Source organism: Drosophila albomicans, chromosome 2R (genome assembly GCF_009650485.2).
Source record: "Drosophila albomicans strain 15112-1751.03 chromosome 2R, ASM965048v2, whole genome shotgun sequence".
In the NCBI taxonomy this organism is placed as follows: Eukaryota; Metazoa; Arthropoda; class Insecta; order Diptera; family Drosophilidae; genus Drosophila; species Drosophila albomicans.
In genome coordinates, this window is record NC_047631.2 from 5860006 (window position 1) to 5878968 (window position 18963).

The window sequence follows — 18963 nt, forward strand, 5'->3', positions numbered from 1 at the left end:
ATTCTTTTAAAAACGTCAGTGTTTTTCTTCAGCTTCACATCAAAGATTTGGTGCATCAATAAAATAAGATTGTCTAAGGACTTTTCACTTATTCTAATTTGATTATTCTGCACACATTTTGCTGAACTCTCTTCAATTTTTACTGGAAGGAAATTTAACGTTTGGCAAATTCACATGACCTGCCTTAAAGCTAATGTCTGCAAATGACAACGGATGTTGTCAGCTGATAGTTTTGTGAATTTTACTCGTTCGCTAGTTCGAATGAAACGGATTGTTATCAATGGTCGCAGTGTAATAACCGATAAGAGTTGACATATTTAGCTAGAGCATTTTTATGGCTATGTTATAAAAATTGAATGCGTTGCGCAGTTTTTACGCAGCGCGCTCAAAGTTTAAGTCTTAATACAACTGGCACATGTATTTTGGCTGGTTTATAGAATTTCAAATGCTATTAATCAATATAATTGATGACAATTGGCGGGCTAGTTTTCTTTATTTTTCGAGTATGTAGAAACAAAACGCTTATCGGCTTTGAGAGAATCTAACACTATTAGTCAATGGGGAGATCTGGGACCAGCTGTGTCCGCCCATATCATCAATTTATCTGAGAGTGCTCGTGCAGCGATCTATCTTAAAAGTTGAGAGTGCATTCCTGACCAATTGCCAAGGGAGCAGAAGAGGGAGCTTCAGTTGGGCAGCTGATTTATGAATTTGACCGGGCTGTTTTGCACGAGTGCAAGAAGTCAACGCGCAAGAAGAGCCCATCTCGCAATCCGCCCGACCAGTTAATGACCCTGTGCCACGGAATTTTGCATAATGATCAGCAGAATTTATGGAGCACTAGAGACTCGCGGACAATTGCCTATCACTTGGCGCTGATTTGCCCGCTTGATTGCCACTAAGTTACTAAGGCAAGCGGGAATCCAAATCGAACTGCAACTCGCACTATTGATTGAACACACACTGCTAACACACTCAGTAACTCATCTTGATTGCTTCACAGATTGACAAACTGACCCAGAGTCTGTGACAAGCGACAAGATCAATAAATATTATTGTTCAATTGCCAACAACATTGCGACATGTCGAGCCTTCAACGTCACTGCTAGATTAAAGTTGAAGTTCTCGAAAGCTCAATGTGGAGAAGACATCTCACCTCAGGTGTAAATGCAATCATATATTCCCACAGTTTATGTGACAACAATCATTAGATAGCACTTTAACAGTATGTTTGCTTTCGGGGCCTCTCCCAACAGGAGTCTGAGAAGTAAAATGGAAAAGAGTAACACAGATACGGCATAATTGATTTGTCTAATGCGAAAACACAGACTCGGCATGTGCATGGCAATTACACTCGAGAAATGCTGTTTGTTTTTTCGTAGATGCTGATGCCAGATAAAAAGATACAAAGATACATTTCTGCTCGTTTAATTGCGAACATCACGCTGTATCTCCAACCAGATCCCCCTGCTCAGCTCAGTGAGTCGCAAGTGCGCTGATTAACTGTTGAGTTATTAGCAAACACAGCAAGAGGCTCAGATATCTAAGATCTGTGGGATCTGAGAGTTTCGTGTGAGATCTATGGTGATAGATACTGATAGCTTGGTGGCGTCAGATGTCGGCAATCATTCAGTTCCTCATTCATTTGGCGAATGTTTGGCAATCAGACCGCCTGGCAGTGTGCAAACAAAGGTGCCACACAGAGCGTGGAAAGCCGACCCGGGATTGACAGTCAGCCAAGCAGCCCACTTGACAAAGCTAAACAAAGCTCAAAGGTTTCATTGCTTAATGTCAGGGGCTCCACAAGCGACTTAAACTGATTTATAATTGCGATACGATACATTCTTTCACCATCTACCATCGGCAAATAAATAAGCGCCTTATCCAGGCGATGACAACGCCATCCAGCCTCAACTTGGCAAATATGTGGGCAAGAACACAGCACGAGAAGAGTGTGTAACTGTGTGTGTGTGTAAATTGAAACCCATTTGACTTTGCATACTGGGTGAAGAACGGTGCAGCGCCTTAGACTGGAGACTGGGTGTTAAAAACAAGTCAAGCACTAGATTCGACAGTCTCAGACCACCGACTGTGTCGATGCCATTTAACAGCTACTAAAAACCCCATCCGATGGCCATTCACATGAAGTTGAATTTAACTTAAAAACACCGCAAGACGCCGAACTTCTTTTGCTCTTAACATATTCGATTACATTTCTGGTGCTTCCAAAATGTTTATTATGATAATCAAAAGCATCTGCTCAACTGATAAATATGTTGATTGCTATTAAAGGATGCAAGAAATGATTTCATTTCGCAGCTTATTTACCCACTTTTAGTGATCGCTTTATTAAGCACTTGCCTGCGGCCTGACAAGTTCATAATACCCGCTGTGGAAAGGGCATGTATGCAAAATGAATAAAAATAAAGAGCGCAATCAAAACAGGCAACAAAATATGCGTAATTATCGACTAGTCAGTTGATAGGATACAAGCTAAAGCTCAACCTGAAGCTGAAGCTGAAAGATACAACTTCTGTCTACTGGCGGCTGTCGATTGTTGACTCCCGATCGCCGATTGCCGGTGTCGAAGGAGTCTGGGCCTTTGTGTTGGAGCCGTCATGGTCTGCTCAGTCTGTCTGTCTGTCAGTCCAGCTGCCTGTTGGCTGTTGCCAGTTGGTAGTTGGCAGTTGGCAGTTGGCATCCTGGCGCTAAACGAAACCTGCGAGCCGCAACAATGCGATAAATAACCCGGCAGCTAATTTAAATGGCATGGGCAATGCCGTTCGCGCTGTTGCGACTGCAAAAGCGGCCATAAAAACCCAATCGAAACTAGATCTGATTAACTTTGATTTATCGTAGGCGGCTTTGGCTGCAACCAACTTGCCGCTAAATTTAGCTTGCCTATATAGAATGCAGTATATATAGTGGTTGGTATCCGCACTCGTTGAGCCTCAGCTTCATTAGGTTGCGGTTAAAAGGGCACTCGAGCCTTTAGCTGAATTGAATTGTATATCGCTTGGGCGTGAGTTTGAGTAATGTGGAGGCGTTGCTTCCCTAGTGGGGGCCACATATTTGCACTTTGGCACTGCCACGCCACAAGACTGCCACCCAGACCCCAGAGATAACCAACTTGAAATGCTGATGGGCCAAGTTTAACGGCCTTGTTAGCACAACTTCCTCAACTGCAGAACTGTGAAACTTTTGTGCAATTTACATGCAAATCGTTGACATTATTTTTGGGTAGCAAAAGCGACTCATCAAGCAGCTCTTTCACTGTTATGAGCCACTCACGACTCTGCAACCTACACTTTAAAAATTCTCTCTCTTATTTTCTCTCTCCTGAAGTCGTTACATTAGCATGGCAAATAGGTGGGGCTGCATAAGTGATGTTGATGCTCTCTAAACGAAGCAAAATGACTCACAGATGGAGATGTATCTGCATCTCAGAGTTTTGTCTGCTGTCAACGGACGAGTTCTTTAAGATTAGATTGTCTCTCAGTCTGGCTGAAGCAGACAACAATTCTCATGCGAAGAAGAGTTCAATGCCATTTTTGGGATTGTTAAATCGGCCACAATCGAAAATCGCATGTCGCGCATAAATCGCATGCTAAACGCGTATAATTTTCTGGATTAAGCGAGGGGTAAAATCGGACGCAATTTGTCAGTTCTTAAAAATGCAATTAAGAGCGAAACAAGTCATAAGTTGTGAATATGGCATAAATTAATTTGCAGTAGCTCATAAAAGTAAATAAACAACCAATTCACATTTGCGTTCATACGCAGATTCGCAATCTGTCGCATGCGTATCTGTCAGATACACGGTCTGGCGGCGCCATCGACATTGATCTTGGCACATGTTCACTTTAATTAGGCTGACATACGCCGAAAGCTCAACCGGCTAAGTATCAGTCCATTAAAATGACAAAACGTTCCAAGGGGACTCTTCTTCGTCTCGCTCGAGAGTCGATCGTCGCTTCTCCAGGATGTGATCTTTTGTGCTGTTTTCCGTTTCATTTGCGTGCATTTACAACTTGTTTTTCAACACTTTTTAATCAGGCTGACAACACACTGTTAAGGTCATGCCGGATCACATTAATTACAACAGAAACAGAAACAAAAACAAAAACAACAACCAAAAATAAAAACAAAATTAATGCGAAATAAAACTGCAAACACGTAGTAGCCATTAAATATCAGATCGGACTTATGGGTGCGCCCTCATGCGGTATGCTAATGAAAGCCACAAACTGACAATAAAAAGCTCATCCAATTAGCTGATTGTGATACGTGTTTTGGCAAGGATTTTCATTGCTTTTGCCACTTGCGATTGAAGCATGCTCAGTGCCTATGTCGGTCAATGGAGCAAGTGCTTTATTCAGTTCTAACTTCGAAATTACTCGGATGCATTTACGTGATTATTCTAATGATAAGCGTTTAGTGATAGTGCGAAGTAACGAACTGCAAATACACTTTCATATATTGATTTATATACACTTTCTCTTAGGTTTTCCAATTCTTTCCCAACATTATAAATTAAATTACAAGTTTCATTGTTCACACACTTTTCATCGGCCATAAGACGTAGCTTAACGTAACTGCACAACTTATAATACCCTGTACACATTAATTGCTGTTTGTTGCCACAGAGAATACAACAAACACAAATATCAATCATTGATGTGACACGCTAACAAGCTGCAAGTACTTGACTCCCAAGTACCAATCGTGTGTGTGGGATTGAGATTCGAATTCAGATTCGGATGTGGATTGGATTGGTCGCTTATCAATGCGGCACGCACAGCCATTCCTACGACGACAAATTAAAAGCCATAAATTTAATGAGCGATCATAAAAATGCACTTGAGTGGGACAACGACAATTACGATGACAGAGGCTGCCAGACTTCGACTGCGAGCAGAAGCCACACAGTATGGGATGGATTAAGTACACATAACTTATAGATACTTTTGTATCTGCGCGATAATTAAGTGGCGCACTTGGATTATCACTCATAAAAAAGGCAACTTCAAGTGCCATATTTATTAGCATCGTCTTCCGGTTGGGCTTTTGGTTTATGTTCAAATTGTGCTACAATTTTCTAGGCAACTGCAACTGCAACTGAACTCGTATTTGTCTATGAAATTTTATTGGAAGTGGACCTGAAATTATATGCCCAGACATTCATTTGGTTTTGCTTGAGGTGAATCGAGGGGTCAGAAATGTTTGAATAGCTCGCATTAGTTTGAAAATGAAATTGTGAAATATGTTTCTTCAAACGAACATTGAACATCACTTTATGTATCTCTTTTCTTTCTCTCTCTCTCTCTCTCTCTATACAACTTTGCAGTTATCACTAGATCGAAAGAGCCATAAACTGTGTAAGAGATTTGCACAACTGAAAGCAAACTAAAGTGTTGAGAAAAGTGGTTAGATAGCTACTTTGATAGTGCCTGATTTAGAGTCCAACGATCAGATGCCGCAGCCGTGTTTACGAGAGAGTCGCTCTTATTACCCCATTCACACTCAATTTAAATACTGGCATGCCATTATGATTATGATGCGAAGATCATCATCATCAGCAGCAACAGCCGATGTTTGCAAAAGGATTTTGCTTGTAGTCAACACATCAATTTGAAATGAGGTTATTGACGCATGTTTTGGCCTCTCCATCGCGGTGTGTTTGCTTGTTTTCATTTCGGCGTCTACTCGCCAAACTATAAATAACAATAAAAGCAAAATGCAAAAAATAAAAAACAAAAAACAAAACAGAAATCTGAAATCAGAACAGAACAGAACAGAACAGAACTACTTCAGTTGGCTTTCAAGCTATGTGAGATTTTGGCATGTGATTAATGCCTGTCCGTGCTACTCAGAAGCTGACTGCTTCATGTCTGACTTCTGAGACTTTGCATCTGAGGCTGAGGCTGTGAATGAGACTGAGACTGCTTGTTTTTATGGGGTGCAAGAATAATTTTCCAAAGAAAATAATAATAGAAATGAAAACAATTGAATATTGTGGCGAATTTCGATGTTCGTGTGTGGGTTCCTCCTCCATTTGTTCCTGCTGTCTCGATTTATTTTCCAAATCAATAGACCGCCGGTCAACAACAACATCAACATGCCTCGTTGAGCTAATAACATGTCGGGGAAAGAAAGTCCAAGAAAATGTTCATTCATGCTAAAACAATTCGTACGTAGTGCAGCAATAAACACTGCAGTCTGAGCTAAGGCTGCCTTGGCAAAGGTGTCGAGCTATAATTTGCATAAATCACAATTACCTGTCAATCGATAAACGATCTCAATAACAGGCTGAAGTGTGAACATAACGTGGCCACCAAAAGCGCAGTTATCCATATATAGCACAACAACAGCAACAACAACAATAATAGCAACAGTAACAGTAACAAGTCGGTGGCAAGTGTGTGTTGCATGTTGCCTACGTGCATGACAAATGCACAATGTTCCACTGGACACTGTCGACAATCGACAGTCGAGAGGCGAGTCTGGTAGTGCGCCAGACCAGACATCAAGCATTGTTAAACGTTTTCCAAATGGGGGCTTTTATTGTGGGCCCAAACAAAAGGAGGCAAATAGCCAACTGCATGTGGTGCATAACTGTGTGGTTGTATCTCACAGGTGGTCTCCTAACTAGCTGACAATGCAATTGACAACGAACACGAGCAGCTCAGCTGCGGAAACTATAACTTAATTAGAGCTAATTACTTGACTGAGTATATTGTGGATCTAGTTTGTGTGGGCTTCAAGGTTGCTGTCTGAAAAGTTGAATTGCTAATGCCAGATCTTCAAATAAACTCATCCCATCATTTGAAGCGTGCAAATCGTTTGTTCGGCATTTGGCTTCAAGTGCAATACAATTTCATGCCGCATTATGAGGTCAATTAATGCTGGCATTTAAATAATAATAAACCCCAAAGCAATACGAAAATAGCTTCGATCCCCTCCGAAAGCCGCAAGGAAAATGAGAATCAAGAAATGAGAATTTCCATAATAATAGTTTAACACATCGTAAAGATTTTCTCAGCCCAATAATATTTGAGGCTACAGTTCCATATATAGTTCCATCCCATATTCCCATATATATAATGCAAAGAAAATTTTTAGGCATTTCCGAAACGAAAAAACTTGCAGATGGCCGCGATGAAAGCTACAATTTTCTCATTTATGATGCATGGCGGCGACAAGAAAGCGAAAGATACAAAGATACTTACGATATGGCTACGAGCATTAGTAAAGTATTTGTTTTTATTTTCATCGTCTATTTAGTTTTGGTTAAAAATTCTGGAATTGGAGCGACACTTTCACTCTCTGTTTACATGCAATCGCTTGTATAGGAAAGTGGAGATAAAAACTTTGATATCGCATATATTTATATTTATTTTTATTATCTGTTTAATGAGTGTCGTCTACACGCATTGACAGATTTCGTATGCCTCTATTATAGTGATTTTATTTTATGGGCATTTTTCGAATTTTATATTTCTTTTCTTTACATCAGCTTATAAATAAACTTGATATTCAGCTTGGAATTGTAATGTTAGTTTATGATAACTCAATTAATGCGCAATTAAATGAACATTACGGGGATCGTTTTGAATTCTGTGGAAATATGCAAGCTATGAGAAGAGATATTTATGATCCCTTCGATCAAATGTTTATCATGACTGACAGATACATATTTAATAACACTAACTGCTGTCCGAGCCATTAAATGTTTCAATCGAGATTGAGTAACATGATAGTTTTTCAATACGGGAGATTGTAATCCAATATTAGATGGTCATGGTCTTGGCGAGGGCACTTAAGATGCAGACTCGACAAAGTTACCACATCGCGATTTATCTACCACGCTGATACTATAATATCTCTATCTCAATATCTGCATATCTATCTCTATCCGTATCTGATGTGGTAACACTTTAGAGTTTTTATTTGCTTTAGATTTTAACTGCTCGGCAAGGCGGTTTCAGTTGGCGGGCGTTAAGCTTGTTTATCACATTTAGTTTAGCTACTTGCAGTTTACGTCCGAATACGAATACTGTATTGCAGATATACGCACGAGCACACACACATACGCCTTTGAATGAGTGTGAAGTGTGAATTACCAACAACAACAGCAACAACAATTTGCATTTGCGTTCAATGAGCCACTGACCTAAGTCAATACATTTTGCATTGTGCTTGGTCAATGTGTGTACTACGAAATGTACGTATGTATCTGTATCTGTATCTGTAGCTGAATCTCTATTTGTATTTGTATCTGTAGCTGTGTATGTGCAGTACGTAGAGCGTGTGCTTGTGTGTTTCAGTTGTGCTGTTCGCCCCGACATTCATTTGCGCCGATAATTATGACGTGTGCGCGCAATAGCAACAACAAGCAACAACCATTGACAACAACAATAACAACAACCGAAAATTGCTGACGTTGCAGTTGAGTGTTTTGTCGTTAAACGACATCGTTGCACTTTTCATTTTTGTTGTTGTTGTTGGTGTTGTTGTTGCAATTGCAGTTCGCTTTACAGATACATTTTCGTTACAATTACATGGACAAATAGTTGATGTGGTTGCTGCTGTTGCTTCTGTTTTTGTTTGCTAATTTATTTGCAACATTTGCTGTTTGCTGTGAATTAATTGCAAATGCAACTAAGCTCGCTTTGCGCTATTTACGCTCACACACATCTGTCGCTACACAACGCACACGTTTCGTATCTTCGAGATACACACACTTACATCGGTGTACCTCATGTTGGATTACACTTGCTATCAAATGGAGCGCATACATTGTTGCAAACGTGTGTGAGTGCGGCTGCAATTTCTATTGCATCCGTATCTACATCTATCAACATTTGAGGAAGCATTAGCTGACATTAGCAACACTTTGCGTACAACAATTCAACTTTAACTAATTGAAATATTTGCCTTCATCTCTGTTTTAAAGCGGGGGCACATGGGGAAGGGGCAGAGTGAAGGGCATGTCAAATGTTTCTCGGGTTGACAGCTAAAAATATATCTGCCCCCAGCCAGCAATGCTGACAGGCGACAATTTGCCTGTTCGCACAACAATAACAACAACAAGCAATTCGTCGCGCTCCAGATTCCAAGTATTTCTCCATTATTTTTGGTTGATTTACATGTATACATATATATTTGTTTGTTGTTCTTTTTTTTATTTGATGGCAAGCGTATAATATGTGTGTCAACTCGGGAAAGCAGCCAACAAAAGACAACAGACATCAGACAACAGAGAGAACGCAGCCAATGCCAAATTGTATTTCAAAAACTAAATCGAAACCCAAAGGCAATCCCATGACATGGCTAAATCATGTCAAGCTGACGCAAATGAGCCACAAAGCGACAATGCCATGCATCGGATGCAATACAAATGAAAATGCTTTGAACTTTGACTGCAGATCGCATTTATATGAAGCGACTAAATGGGCCACCAAATGTGTGTGGCTGGGGAGCTATTAGCAGCTGTCTGCTTCAATAGAGAAGGGGAAGCACTTCCTTTACTTTTCAGCGCATTGTGATAACAATGAACAAGAAAGCTACAGTTGACGATGATCGACTCGCTAACACTTTAAATGAAAAAGTAATATAAAGGCACACAACATATCGAAATATGAAACATTTATATACTACTGCATTAAAAAGACACCAAAGTAAATATTGTCAACTAGAGTAATTACAACCCCTCAACTGCATCTTCTAAATCGTTAAGGCCTTTAACGCTGGTCAAGAATAGCTGATATAAATATAGCATTTGAATCTAGTAGAACTACAATTGCTAGTTGTTTAGGCAATACTTCATTGGAGTTCACATTCTACCAACTAACTATGAAATAGTGACAGTCTGCTGCAGCTGCTTCCGTTTAGCACTTTAAGCCAAATATTTACGCATCTCATTAAGATGAATACTCTCTCAGCTAGAGTCAAAGACATTACAATCTAGGTGACACATTAATGCAGTAAGTACGAGCAAGAAATTTGTCAACAATCAGCCAACCTGTGATAAGCAATCAGCTGCTGTTCTTCTCTTTCTCTCTGCACTGCGCTGTGCAGCAATTGCAAATCTGTGCAAGTCGTCTAATGGTCAGCTAATTGGTAGCCATTGGAAATTGTCACAAATCAATAAGCAATTTGTCAGATGTTTGATTTATATGCAAAATGTATGAATATATATCTTTTAATTACATGGTTTGACATGAGGACAGCGGCCAAAATTAACTGTTATAAGCCGCATGTTTTGCATGCATCGCTGTCAAAGCCAAAGCTGTCAATTGCCATTTGCTAGATACCCAGTATCCAGTCCTAGCCGGGTCTCAAACTCAGTCCGAGTCCCCATGCCACTTGGGCTGTCAGCGCTGCCCCAATGTCTGGTTAGACGGCATTTTTTAATGCCACAAAATGCAAAAAATATACAGAAATATGTATGTACTTGCAGCATAGAAACCATAAAACATTTTTAGCATTTGCAGACGCGCAGCTTTTAAAATTATTTGATGCTGTTTCACGTCCCAGTCAGATACAGTTCTCTTGTATGCGGGCAGACTGTCTAGAACTGTCATCAGAGACTGCTGCTGTGCTGTGCTGTGTAGGCACTTCTGGTGACATGCGGATCCGAGTTATATATGGGTTATGTGAGTGATCAATGAGATGTTGTGGTTGCTGACGGACTCCTTCTTGGAATAGAGACAGATCAGTAGCTGCTTTGATACAAACAACAACTGACAAATTGACTTGGAATAATAGACACCAAAGACAAATGGCCAATGAAGAAGACTTTAGCCACAACAACAATGAATTATAAGATTGCACTTTATATATGAGTATTTAGAAGTCTTCTGGATTTATATTGACAACTATCGCTGATCGATGTTCGGAGATACTTGTCGCATCGTCAGGTGTCACCATGGCCAGCTGGGAATGATATGATCAATGGGTGCATTTAAAACCGATTACAGCCTCTAATGGCTAGTGAACCAAGTGAGTCAACACCTGCCAGCGTTCTCTAGAACTAGAACTAGAGCTGGTCCTAAACCTGTCCGCTATGGCTGGCGGCTTGGTTCATTCTTGGCCTAAAAAGCTTTGCGGCTAAAACGGCAGGAGGCAGTCGCCACAGTCGCGTTGCTGCCACAGACGCAGGCACAGACGACGCCACTTGTCTTGTCGTGTCTCAAATTAATTAAAGACTCATCTACATATTTCATTTCCACTCCAACTGGTTGCTGTGATACATGTACAGGAAAATGCGGAAAACCAAAACTTGTGCGCTGACCACAACCGTTGACAACTCTGCTGACATTGCTGCAGACATAGAAGCAGACGCCGACGCTGACGTCGACGTTGGCGCTGGCAGCGGGGCGCGCAGCGGGCGCCTTAAAATTGGCCTGTCATTGAGGAACGCTGGGCGGAGAGATGCATTTAAAAGAGTTTTTGTTTTTTTTTACAGTTTTTAACATCTTTTTTAAAATTTCTTGACATTTTTTTAACATACTTTTCCATGTTGTTTTTACATTTTTACAACATCTACAAATCGTGGCGTGTTAGGAGAACAATCTCTTCTACATATTTTCATATTTGTTTGTTGCTTAACGCTTGTATTAATTTGTAAGAACAACATGTTGCACATTTCTTTTTATTTGTATTTAAATGGATTGCCCAAACTTTCACTGTCCACTTTTACAAAAAGCGGCTTAGGGCAGCTCCTTTGGTGGGCCCATTGAATAGGCATTTTGGAGTCGGAGCTACGAGTAGAGATTAAAGTGGCTGACCATACTTTACACATTATTAGTCTAATTTAATCAAATCAAGGCACCCTCAATATCTAAGTTCATTTTTCATTAATGAATTGAAGTGGAGATTTGTTGTTGAACTTTTGTTTAAGCGGTTCCCCGATTCTCTTCTTCGGCATTTCCTAGAGATGGTATGCGAGATTTCATCGTTCTCTCCAAACGGTAGCTGCCCTCGCTGGAGGGAGGTCACGTCCCATAAATTTTGTGTACAGCAGTGAAAGCCACTAAGAGCATAGATATACAGCTTTAGATACTGACAGAAGTCTTCTCAGCCTCTCAGCTGCGGCTATGTGGAATGCGCTGTGTGAATGACAAATCCAATCAATGTGTGCGTTTATAATCATCACAATAGATCGGAAGCATCTCGAAACTACACATACATATGTATGAATTTTCATATTTTGAGATACACTCATATCATTTACCCATATGCACAGTTTTGGTGGGCGTTTATTGGATGACAAAACTATGCCAATTTATTGCAACCCCTCACTGTCAGCTGTCAAACGTGTTCGTAATTTATATCTATTGGATATTGCGGAATATATCCGGAAATCCGCTCCCAACCCTCTTTGAGAAAAAAAAACACGCAAACGAAATTCGATTATTGGCAATCTCAGCAAAGAATGCACAAGAACATGATAATAATAATTACACTTACGAGGGTAAAAAAAGGTAGCCAACTGTGAATTGTATTTTTTGCACTCAAACGATTCGCAATTCTCTTGTCAAGCTGTTTCACCCATCCATGAAATCCCTTCAGTCGGATTCGGGTAGACAGCATTTTGGGCATTCCCACAGCTTCATTTACATAAGAAGGTTTCACTTTCGTAAAATGCACATAAACGTTTTACTGCCAAATGTAAATAGATTAAGATAAACATAACATACATATAAGTATAAGTATAAGACGCTTATCACAGCGCCCACAGTTGCGTGTTCCGAATTCTGTTAAAAACATGAAAGATTTATGGAACTGCGGAGACAAGTCAATAAGCTGGCACTAATTAGTATTTAATAGCTGCAACTTTTCGGCCCAACTGACATTACGATCATCTGTGCGACATCTGCGACACTGAATTTTTTATCTACTCTAATGGGGTATACATAGAATTTAATTGATTGATATACCCGGCTCTGTAAATGCTATTAAATTGTCAAAATACGCAACCCACGTTAATAAATTATATTGGATAAAGAAAGAAAGACAACTCGATCGTAAAAACTGCGTGGCACAGTAGTGAAATATCCATTGTGATATTCCCTTATTATGTTAAATAACCACAAAGTGTTCATAAATTTTATTTATATGTCACACATTGGGATTTCTTCTTTTTGTTAAGTATAATTAAAAATATATGAATAAAAAACGATTTTACATATACATATATTTAAATGTGTTTTCAAAAGTTGACTTTTATGCCCATACTCGCATTTTAAATATGTGCTGTTGCGTTTTCAAAATTTTTTGTCAAGTTTTATTGAAGGCTCGAACATAAATTTGATTATTACCGATAGTCGGCTCAGCGACAAAACTCTCCAAATTAAGACCTCATTAGCATAAATAAAGGCACAAGACGGCCTTTAACGGTGATTAACAGAGGAGTAGTTCATATATATCTATACATACCAGGGGGATTCACGATGGAAGGGAGACACAGACAAACATTTCAATTGCCACATAACTCAATCGAACACCTTCAGAACTTCTCTGCATTTTGACAGCAATATTTTTTGACATTTTAATTATTGCCAGTGCGTGCTTTTGTTGGTTTTGCTTTTGCATTTCTTTCGACTACGTGCTTAATGTGTGGCCAATTTAAAGCAGCTCAAATGCGTGACTTGAATATCTAATTTATAATCAGTCTCAGTTTCGAATTCGGATTCGGATTTAGCTTCAGATTTCGATTTGAAATGGGACTTGCTTTTATTTTGTGTGTGCTTCCTGTACTAATTGTTGAATTTCACAGTTAGTTCAATGAACTGCTGATCAATTTGTGGGCTGCCAGCTCTTTTATTGTTCAATTAATGATCATTCCAATTGTTATTGTTTATTTTTCCACACTCCCAAAGAGCGAAACGCATAAGTTAATTGTTTCTTCCGAGTGAGAATAAACCTGTAGCCTTCCCAAATAAAATATATTTGTTTTGATAACCAGATTTGTATGAGTTAAATGTTCAATTTACACAGGTTCTCTTACTCTATAATCAACATATAATCAGTATTTGCTTATTCAAAATTAAAAAAAAATTTAAAAAATGATTCAACGCGATTTGTATCGCAAGGCCCCGGCGAGATTCGAACTCACGATCTCCTGTTTACTAGACAGGCGCTTTAACCAACTAAGCCACGGCGCCACATGCAAACTGGGCGCGCAAAGTTCAAACAAACAAAGAGAAAAGCAGTGCGTGTGCGTACTACGCACTGTGTATATGTTGTACGCTCTTCTTTCTCTCTCTTTCTTTTACTTTTACTTGCTGTCCCATAAAATTTGCTATAGATTTGTTTTTGCTTTTTTTTTTGGGAGAACTAAATTTGGAACAGCAACTGTGACGAGGTCTCTAGACAAACATAAGAAGAGAACGCTGACAACGGCAACAAGAACAACAGCATAAATGAAAATGTATTAATAATAATTTTGAGCAATTCGTTGTGCGACCCACACACATCAAAATACAAATGTCCATATGTATCCAAAAAGATAAAAAAGAGCAAGAAAAATTACTTTTGTTAACTCGAGCTAAACAAATCGTTTTTTAAATGAGCCCCAAAGAAAAGTCACTGACAAACGCGACCCAAGTGAAATGCAACACCAAAAGCGACATTTGAACACAAAGTGAAAGGCTGTCACTTGCTACCAGCAACTACTCCGCCCACATGCCGTCGCCCGCCCCCTTTCTCTCTTACTCTGAGCATTTTAACAAATGAACTGAAGCGCTTAGCATATCATTTATTTACTAGCAGTTTCTATGTTGGATTCGTTTTTTTTCTTTTTTAAAAGGCTAAACACTTAAATGCCTTGAAGAAGTTGCATAAAATTGAAGTAATTATTTATGCAAGGGAAATTATAAATCGAATTTAACTGTAGGGAAGCAACTTTATAATTTCCGTACTTACTGTAAATAAACTCAAAAATGCATTTAAAAAATTCCCCATTGATCTAGTTGTGGTAATTGTTGGCTTTGTTTAGTTTTTGCTGGAGATAGTCATTCAGATGCGGATATAGATACATATAGTATACACAGTCCTCGCATACTTACGGATACATAAGAGCGTAAATCGCAAAACTATTGACAGCAATATTTTATTATAGGCATTTGCGCCGCCATGGCGTCTGCTTATCTTTGACACAATTTCACAGTTGCAATAAAGCCCTGAGGGAGCTCTCTCTTTAGACTTAGTCGACCATATTATTCACTTTCCCCAATCACTAAGTTGTTACAAATTGCAAAAGTTTATGCTCCTATGGAGTTATAAAATATGATATCACCACATTCTCCTTTATTTTTATTTTCAGTAGCTCCACTTATTGTTACAAGTTATCATAGTAAAATTTTATGATCGACCCCTTAAAAAAGAAACAATTGCAACCCTTTATGCTGTTGCCTGAAATATTCTATGCCGCCATATGCTGTTATGGAATGGTAAATCAGTAATTCATAGTATCACATTGTAATTTTTACGTAAACAATTCTGGAAAAAATAACAAACACACATGGAATTTGACGTCAAAAGTTAATTTTTCAATCACTCAAGTGGCCACTCAATCGATTAGCATGAGGTGGAATCAAAATCGAAACTCTGTTCCGGCATTAGCTCCCAATAATAATCTCGATTTTTATTTCTTTTTGGATGTGTGGCTGCTTTGATGATATCCGCAGCAGCTGCTAATCGGCTCAATCAGTTCATAACAAGCTGCAGTATTTATAACAATAATTGTTTATTATGGAAAAAGTGCAGAAGGTTCATTGAACGCGAGTGCATGGCAAACCAAGTGCTGACACACTTTATCCAGGCAGTCGTAAAATCTGAACAACAACAACAACAACAACTGCAACTGGCAAACTGGGAATTGACAGGCACTGGGTCGGTCGATGCATGGGCCACACAAGTGGTTTGACCTTTAATAAAATTGTGGAAGTATCTGCAGACGGCACTGAACTTGAAATTCACTAAAAACTCAAGAGCAGTTTCAATTAACCTCAAAGTATGGCATTCATAACCTCACATTCAATGCGAACAGTTGACAAATTTGCACAACAGTCATGGCGCTGTGCGCTAAGCTCGCGCCCATTTGTGATTAAGTGGAAGTTTGTAGCGCGGGTTCGATTGACGCCAGTGTAGATGGGCGTATATTTGTAAACTAGCTTCTAGCTGATTAAATGTTGTTTTTTCAAGCTGCCTGTAATGGCTTTTTATACTCGCGTGTTTGAATAGCCTCTGGTGGTCGGACTAAAAGAACTGCTGCACCTTTGACTTGACAATGCCAAGCATTTATTTTCGCAATGCTACAATATTTTTAACAGCCAGAGTGTCAGACAGGTAATTAACAGTTTAAGAAGCTGGGGCGACAGCAAACTCGACAGAGATTGGTGGAGGGGATTGCGCTTTGGGCAATCGACTGACATCCTGACACCCTGACACCATCTGACACTGGTTCTGTGTGTGTCGGGACGGTTAATCAAGGGGCTTTTGTGGTCAGATTTCTTTTTAAAGCGAAGCTTGAAATTGATTGATAATTAATTAATACGAATGCTTTCATTTCTCTTTCTCTCAACCTTGCAGCGATTCTGCAGCGCTCAGCTGTGGATGTGGGACGCATAAAGATACAAAGTGTGGCCACTTGTTTGTATCTATGTATGGATGCCTGTGGCGTGCTCTATGCCTGGGTAAGTAAGCAACTCTAACCCTTAATCCATTTAAGACTCATCACTCAGATCACATATTAACTAAATACTAAATCAAGTAGTACACGTGGTGACATTTGTGCAATGACCGAAGAATTGTTGATTGATTATTTGAAATGCTTTTCAATTTGCTGCTTTAATTTCAATTATGCGGCTTTATCTGTTACTGAAGCGGCAAATTTCGATTGTTCCCATAACAAAGCAATGAGTCAAACATAAACAAACAAAAGGCCGTTAAATGATTGAGGTGCACCTCAACAAATTCCGAAACGCAGCTCAATAAATAACAACATTAAGTGCGTCGAGTGAAGTGAACAAAAACAAAGCCACTCACAATAACAACAAAAACATTCACAAAAGATACGAATATCCTTGGGCCAACCCTTGTCCTTTTTCCTTTCATTTTTTTCGGCTCTCGGCTCGATTTCGTGCCTTTCAACTTGAGCAGTCAAGTGCCAAGTGAGGACGGTCGCATGTCCTGTCGATAATGAATGTGACACTTTTTGCCGCAGTCCCAGTCGCAGTTGATTCGACTCCCTGTGGCATCACATCTCATGATCATTGGCGTCGCATTTCTCAACGCCTTCGACTGGCGCCGTGGCTGGCTGCAGTTTTAGTTTTTAGTTTTTAGTTTTTGCGTTGCGCCTCAGCGATTGTCCGGCATTCATCTCTCTCTCTCTCTCTCTCTCTCTCTCTCTCTCTCTCTCTCTCTCTCTCTCTCTCTCTCTCTGTGTCTTTGCTGGGTGGCAGCTTGTCGCAGCCGGAGCACTTTGACCTTTTCGCATGCATACCCGAAATAGACGCATTTGTGCCAATTCTGTCAGTCCATTCGAGTGTTGGTTGGTGTTCGTGTTTTGTATCTCAAAGATACAGATGCTGATAGAGATAGTTTTAACTCTAGCAGCGCCGCGTGGCCGTGTTGATTGATGCGCTTCAACAGCGGCAACTTTGTAACAGCCGCCGCCCTTTGAAGGCGCCGTAAAATGCATTGCAGACATTTCGCAAAGTTGGTCAAGTGGGCGGCCGTTTTCTGGGCGGCTTTTGTTTATTTTGGCGACCATTGGCCAAAGCCAAGAAACTTGTGATGTGCATTTCAAAGAACTATATACACTCTAGAACATAACAAGAAAACTTGCTTGACAGAAATGTATTTTGATGCCATTTTAAATCGAAACGGAAAAATAAACATAAAATCGATCAGTAATTTGTTTATTAGCTGAGAAATAGTAAATACAATTAAATAATTAAAACTCAAAGTCAAAACAAAATTTAATTTTGCTAATTTTAAATACAAAGTAAAAAACGTTTATAAATGAAAACAATTAGCATTCAATTGTCATAATTGTTTAAAAATAGTTGATGCAAATATAGATTTCATATGATATATATTTTGTCAGCAGTTTTAAAATAGCTTTTCATGAACTTGTGATCTGTTAGTTTATCGTTGCATTTCGATGTTTTGTTAAAATGCCAAAAACGTCATGATCTCGTGACTCGATGGCAGCTGATTTGATTAGCTGCCTAATGGGGCAGCTGATTGAAATCCCAAAACGCTTGCCAATTCATAAATAACCCGAGTCTCGTCTCCGTCGGATCAAACTGTGTTACTGGCCAATTAATATGTTATAGCCATAAGCATATACAATGTATAAATGTGATTATTAATTTGCATAATTTGCTCTGCGGTTGGTTGCAGCCAAGACCAAGCTGAAGACCAAGCAACCAAACAGAGAACAGAATACTGAAAAGGTGACCGCCCGCGGTGCTCGGGCCGATCAATTAATGTCCAGTCATGTCTTAGGCCAATGAATATGTTGCGTCATTATCACTGTTATTGTCCTGTTGTTCACTCGATAATGCCCCAAAATCGAACCCAAAAGAATGTGGTACGCGTCACAGCACTGAGAGTGGTTCCTCTTGGCTCTTGCCTCTCTTGGTTGTAGGTGTCCGCCGTATCTGGTCTAAACGTTGACCTTTTCCACCTGGCGCCACTTGATAAGACCTGCGACGTAAGACATCAAGAGCTAATGGGTTTGATAGCCAGCAGCCAGATGCATTTCACACTATCTAGCTACAACTTCATATCCCCCTTTGTGGACTGCGATTTTCATTTCGAGTGTCGTCTATTAGTCTAAAAATAGCGGCAAATGCTAGGAAAATTATAAAAGATGCAGACGTCGAGACAATGAGGCACACGACTCACTCTTCGTGCCACATTCTGTTGTCACATATGTCAAAAATT

At 39.7% G+C, this 18963-nt stretch overlaps 1 protein-coding gene and 1 non-coding gene across 6 annotated transcripts in view; one reads left to right on the forward strand and one right to left on the reverse strand.

Moving 5' to 3' along the window:
* LOC117574724 (putative uncharacterized protein DDB_G0289263) overlaps window positions 1–18963 on the forward strand; it is a 49187-nt gene that overhangs the window by 25645 nt on the left and 4579 nt on the right. For 3 of the 5 annotated variants that reach the window (XM_034258652.2, XM_052006613.1, XM_034258654.2), the window contains one exon: window positions 16600–16703. In XM_034258652.2, coding sequence (XP_034114543.2) covers window positions 16600–16703 — 104 coding nt within the window. Of the gene's footprint in view, window positions 1–15608; window positions 16357–16599; window positions 16704–18963 lie in introns of those variants that run through there. The other 2 variants (XM_052006614.1, XM_052006615.1) reach the window with 2 other exon arrangements.
* Window positions 14098–14171, reverse strand: Trnat-agu (transfer RNA threonine (anticodon AGU)). Its single transcript has one exon. It is a non-coding gene; the product is annotated as a tRNA-Thr (tRNA).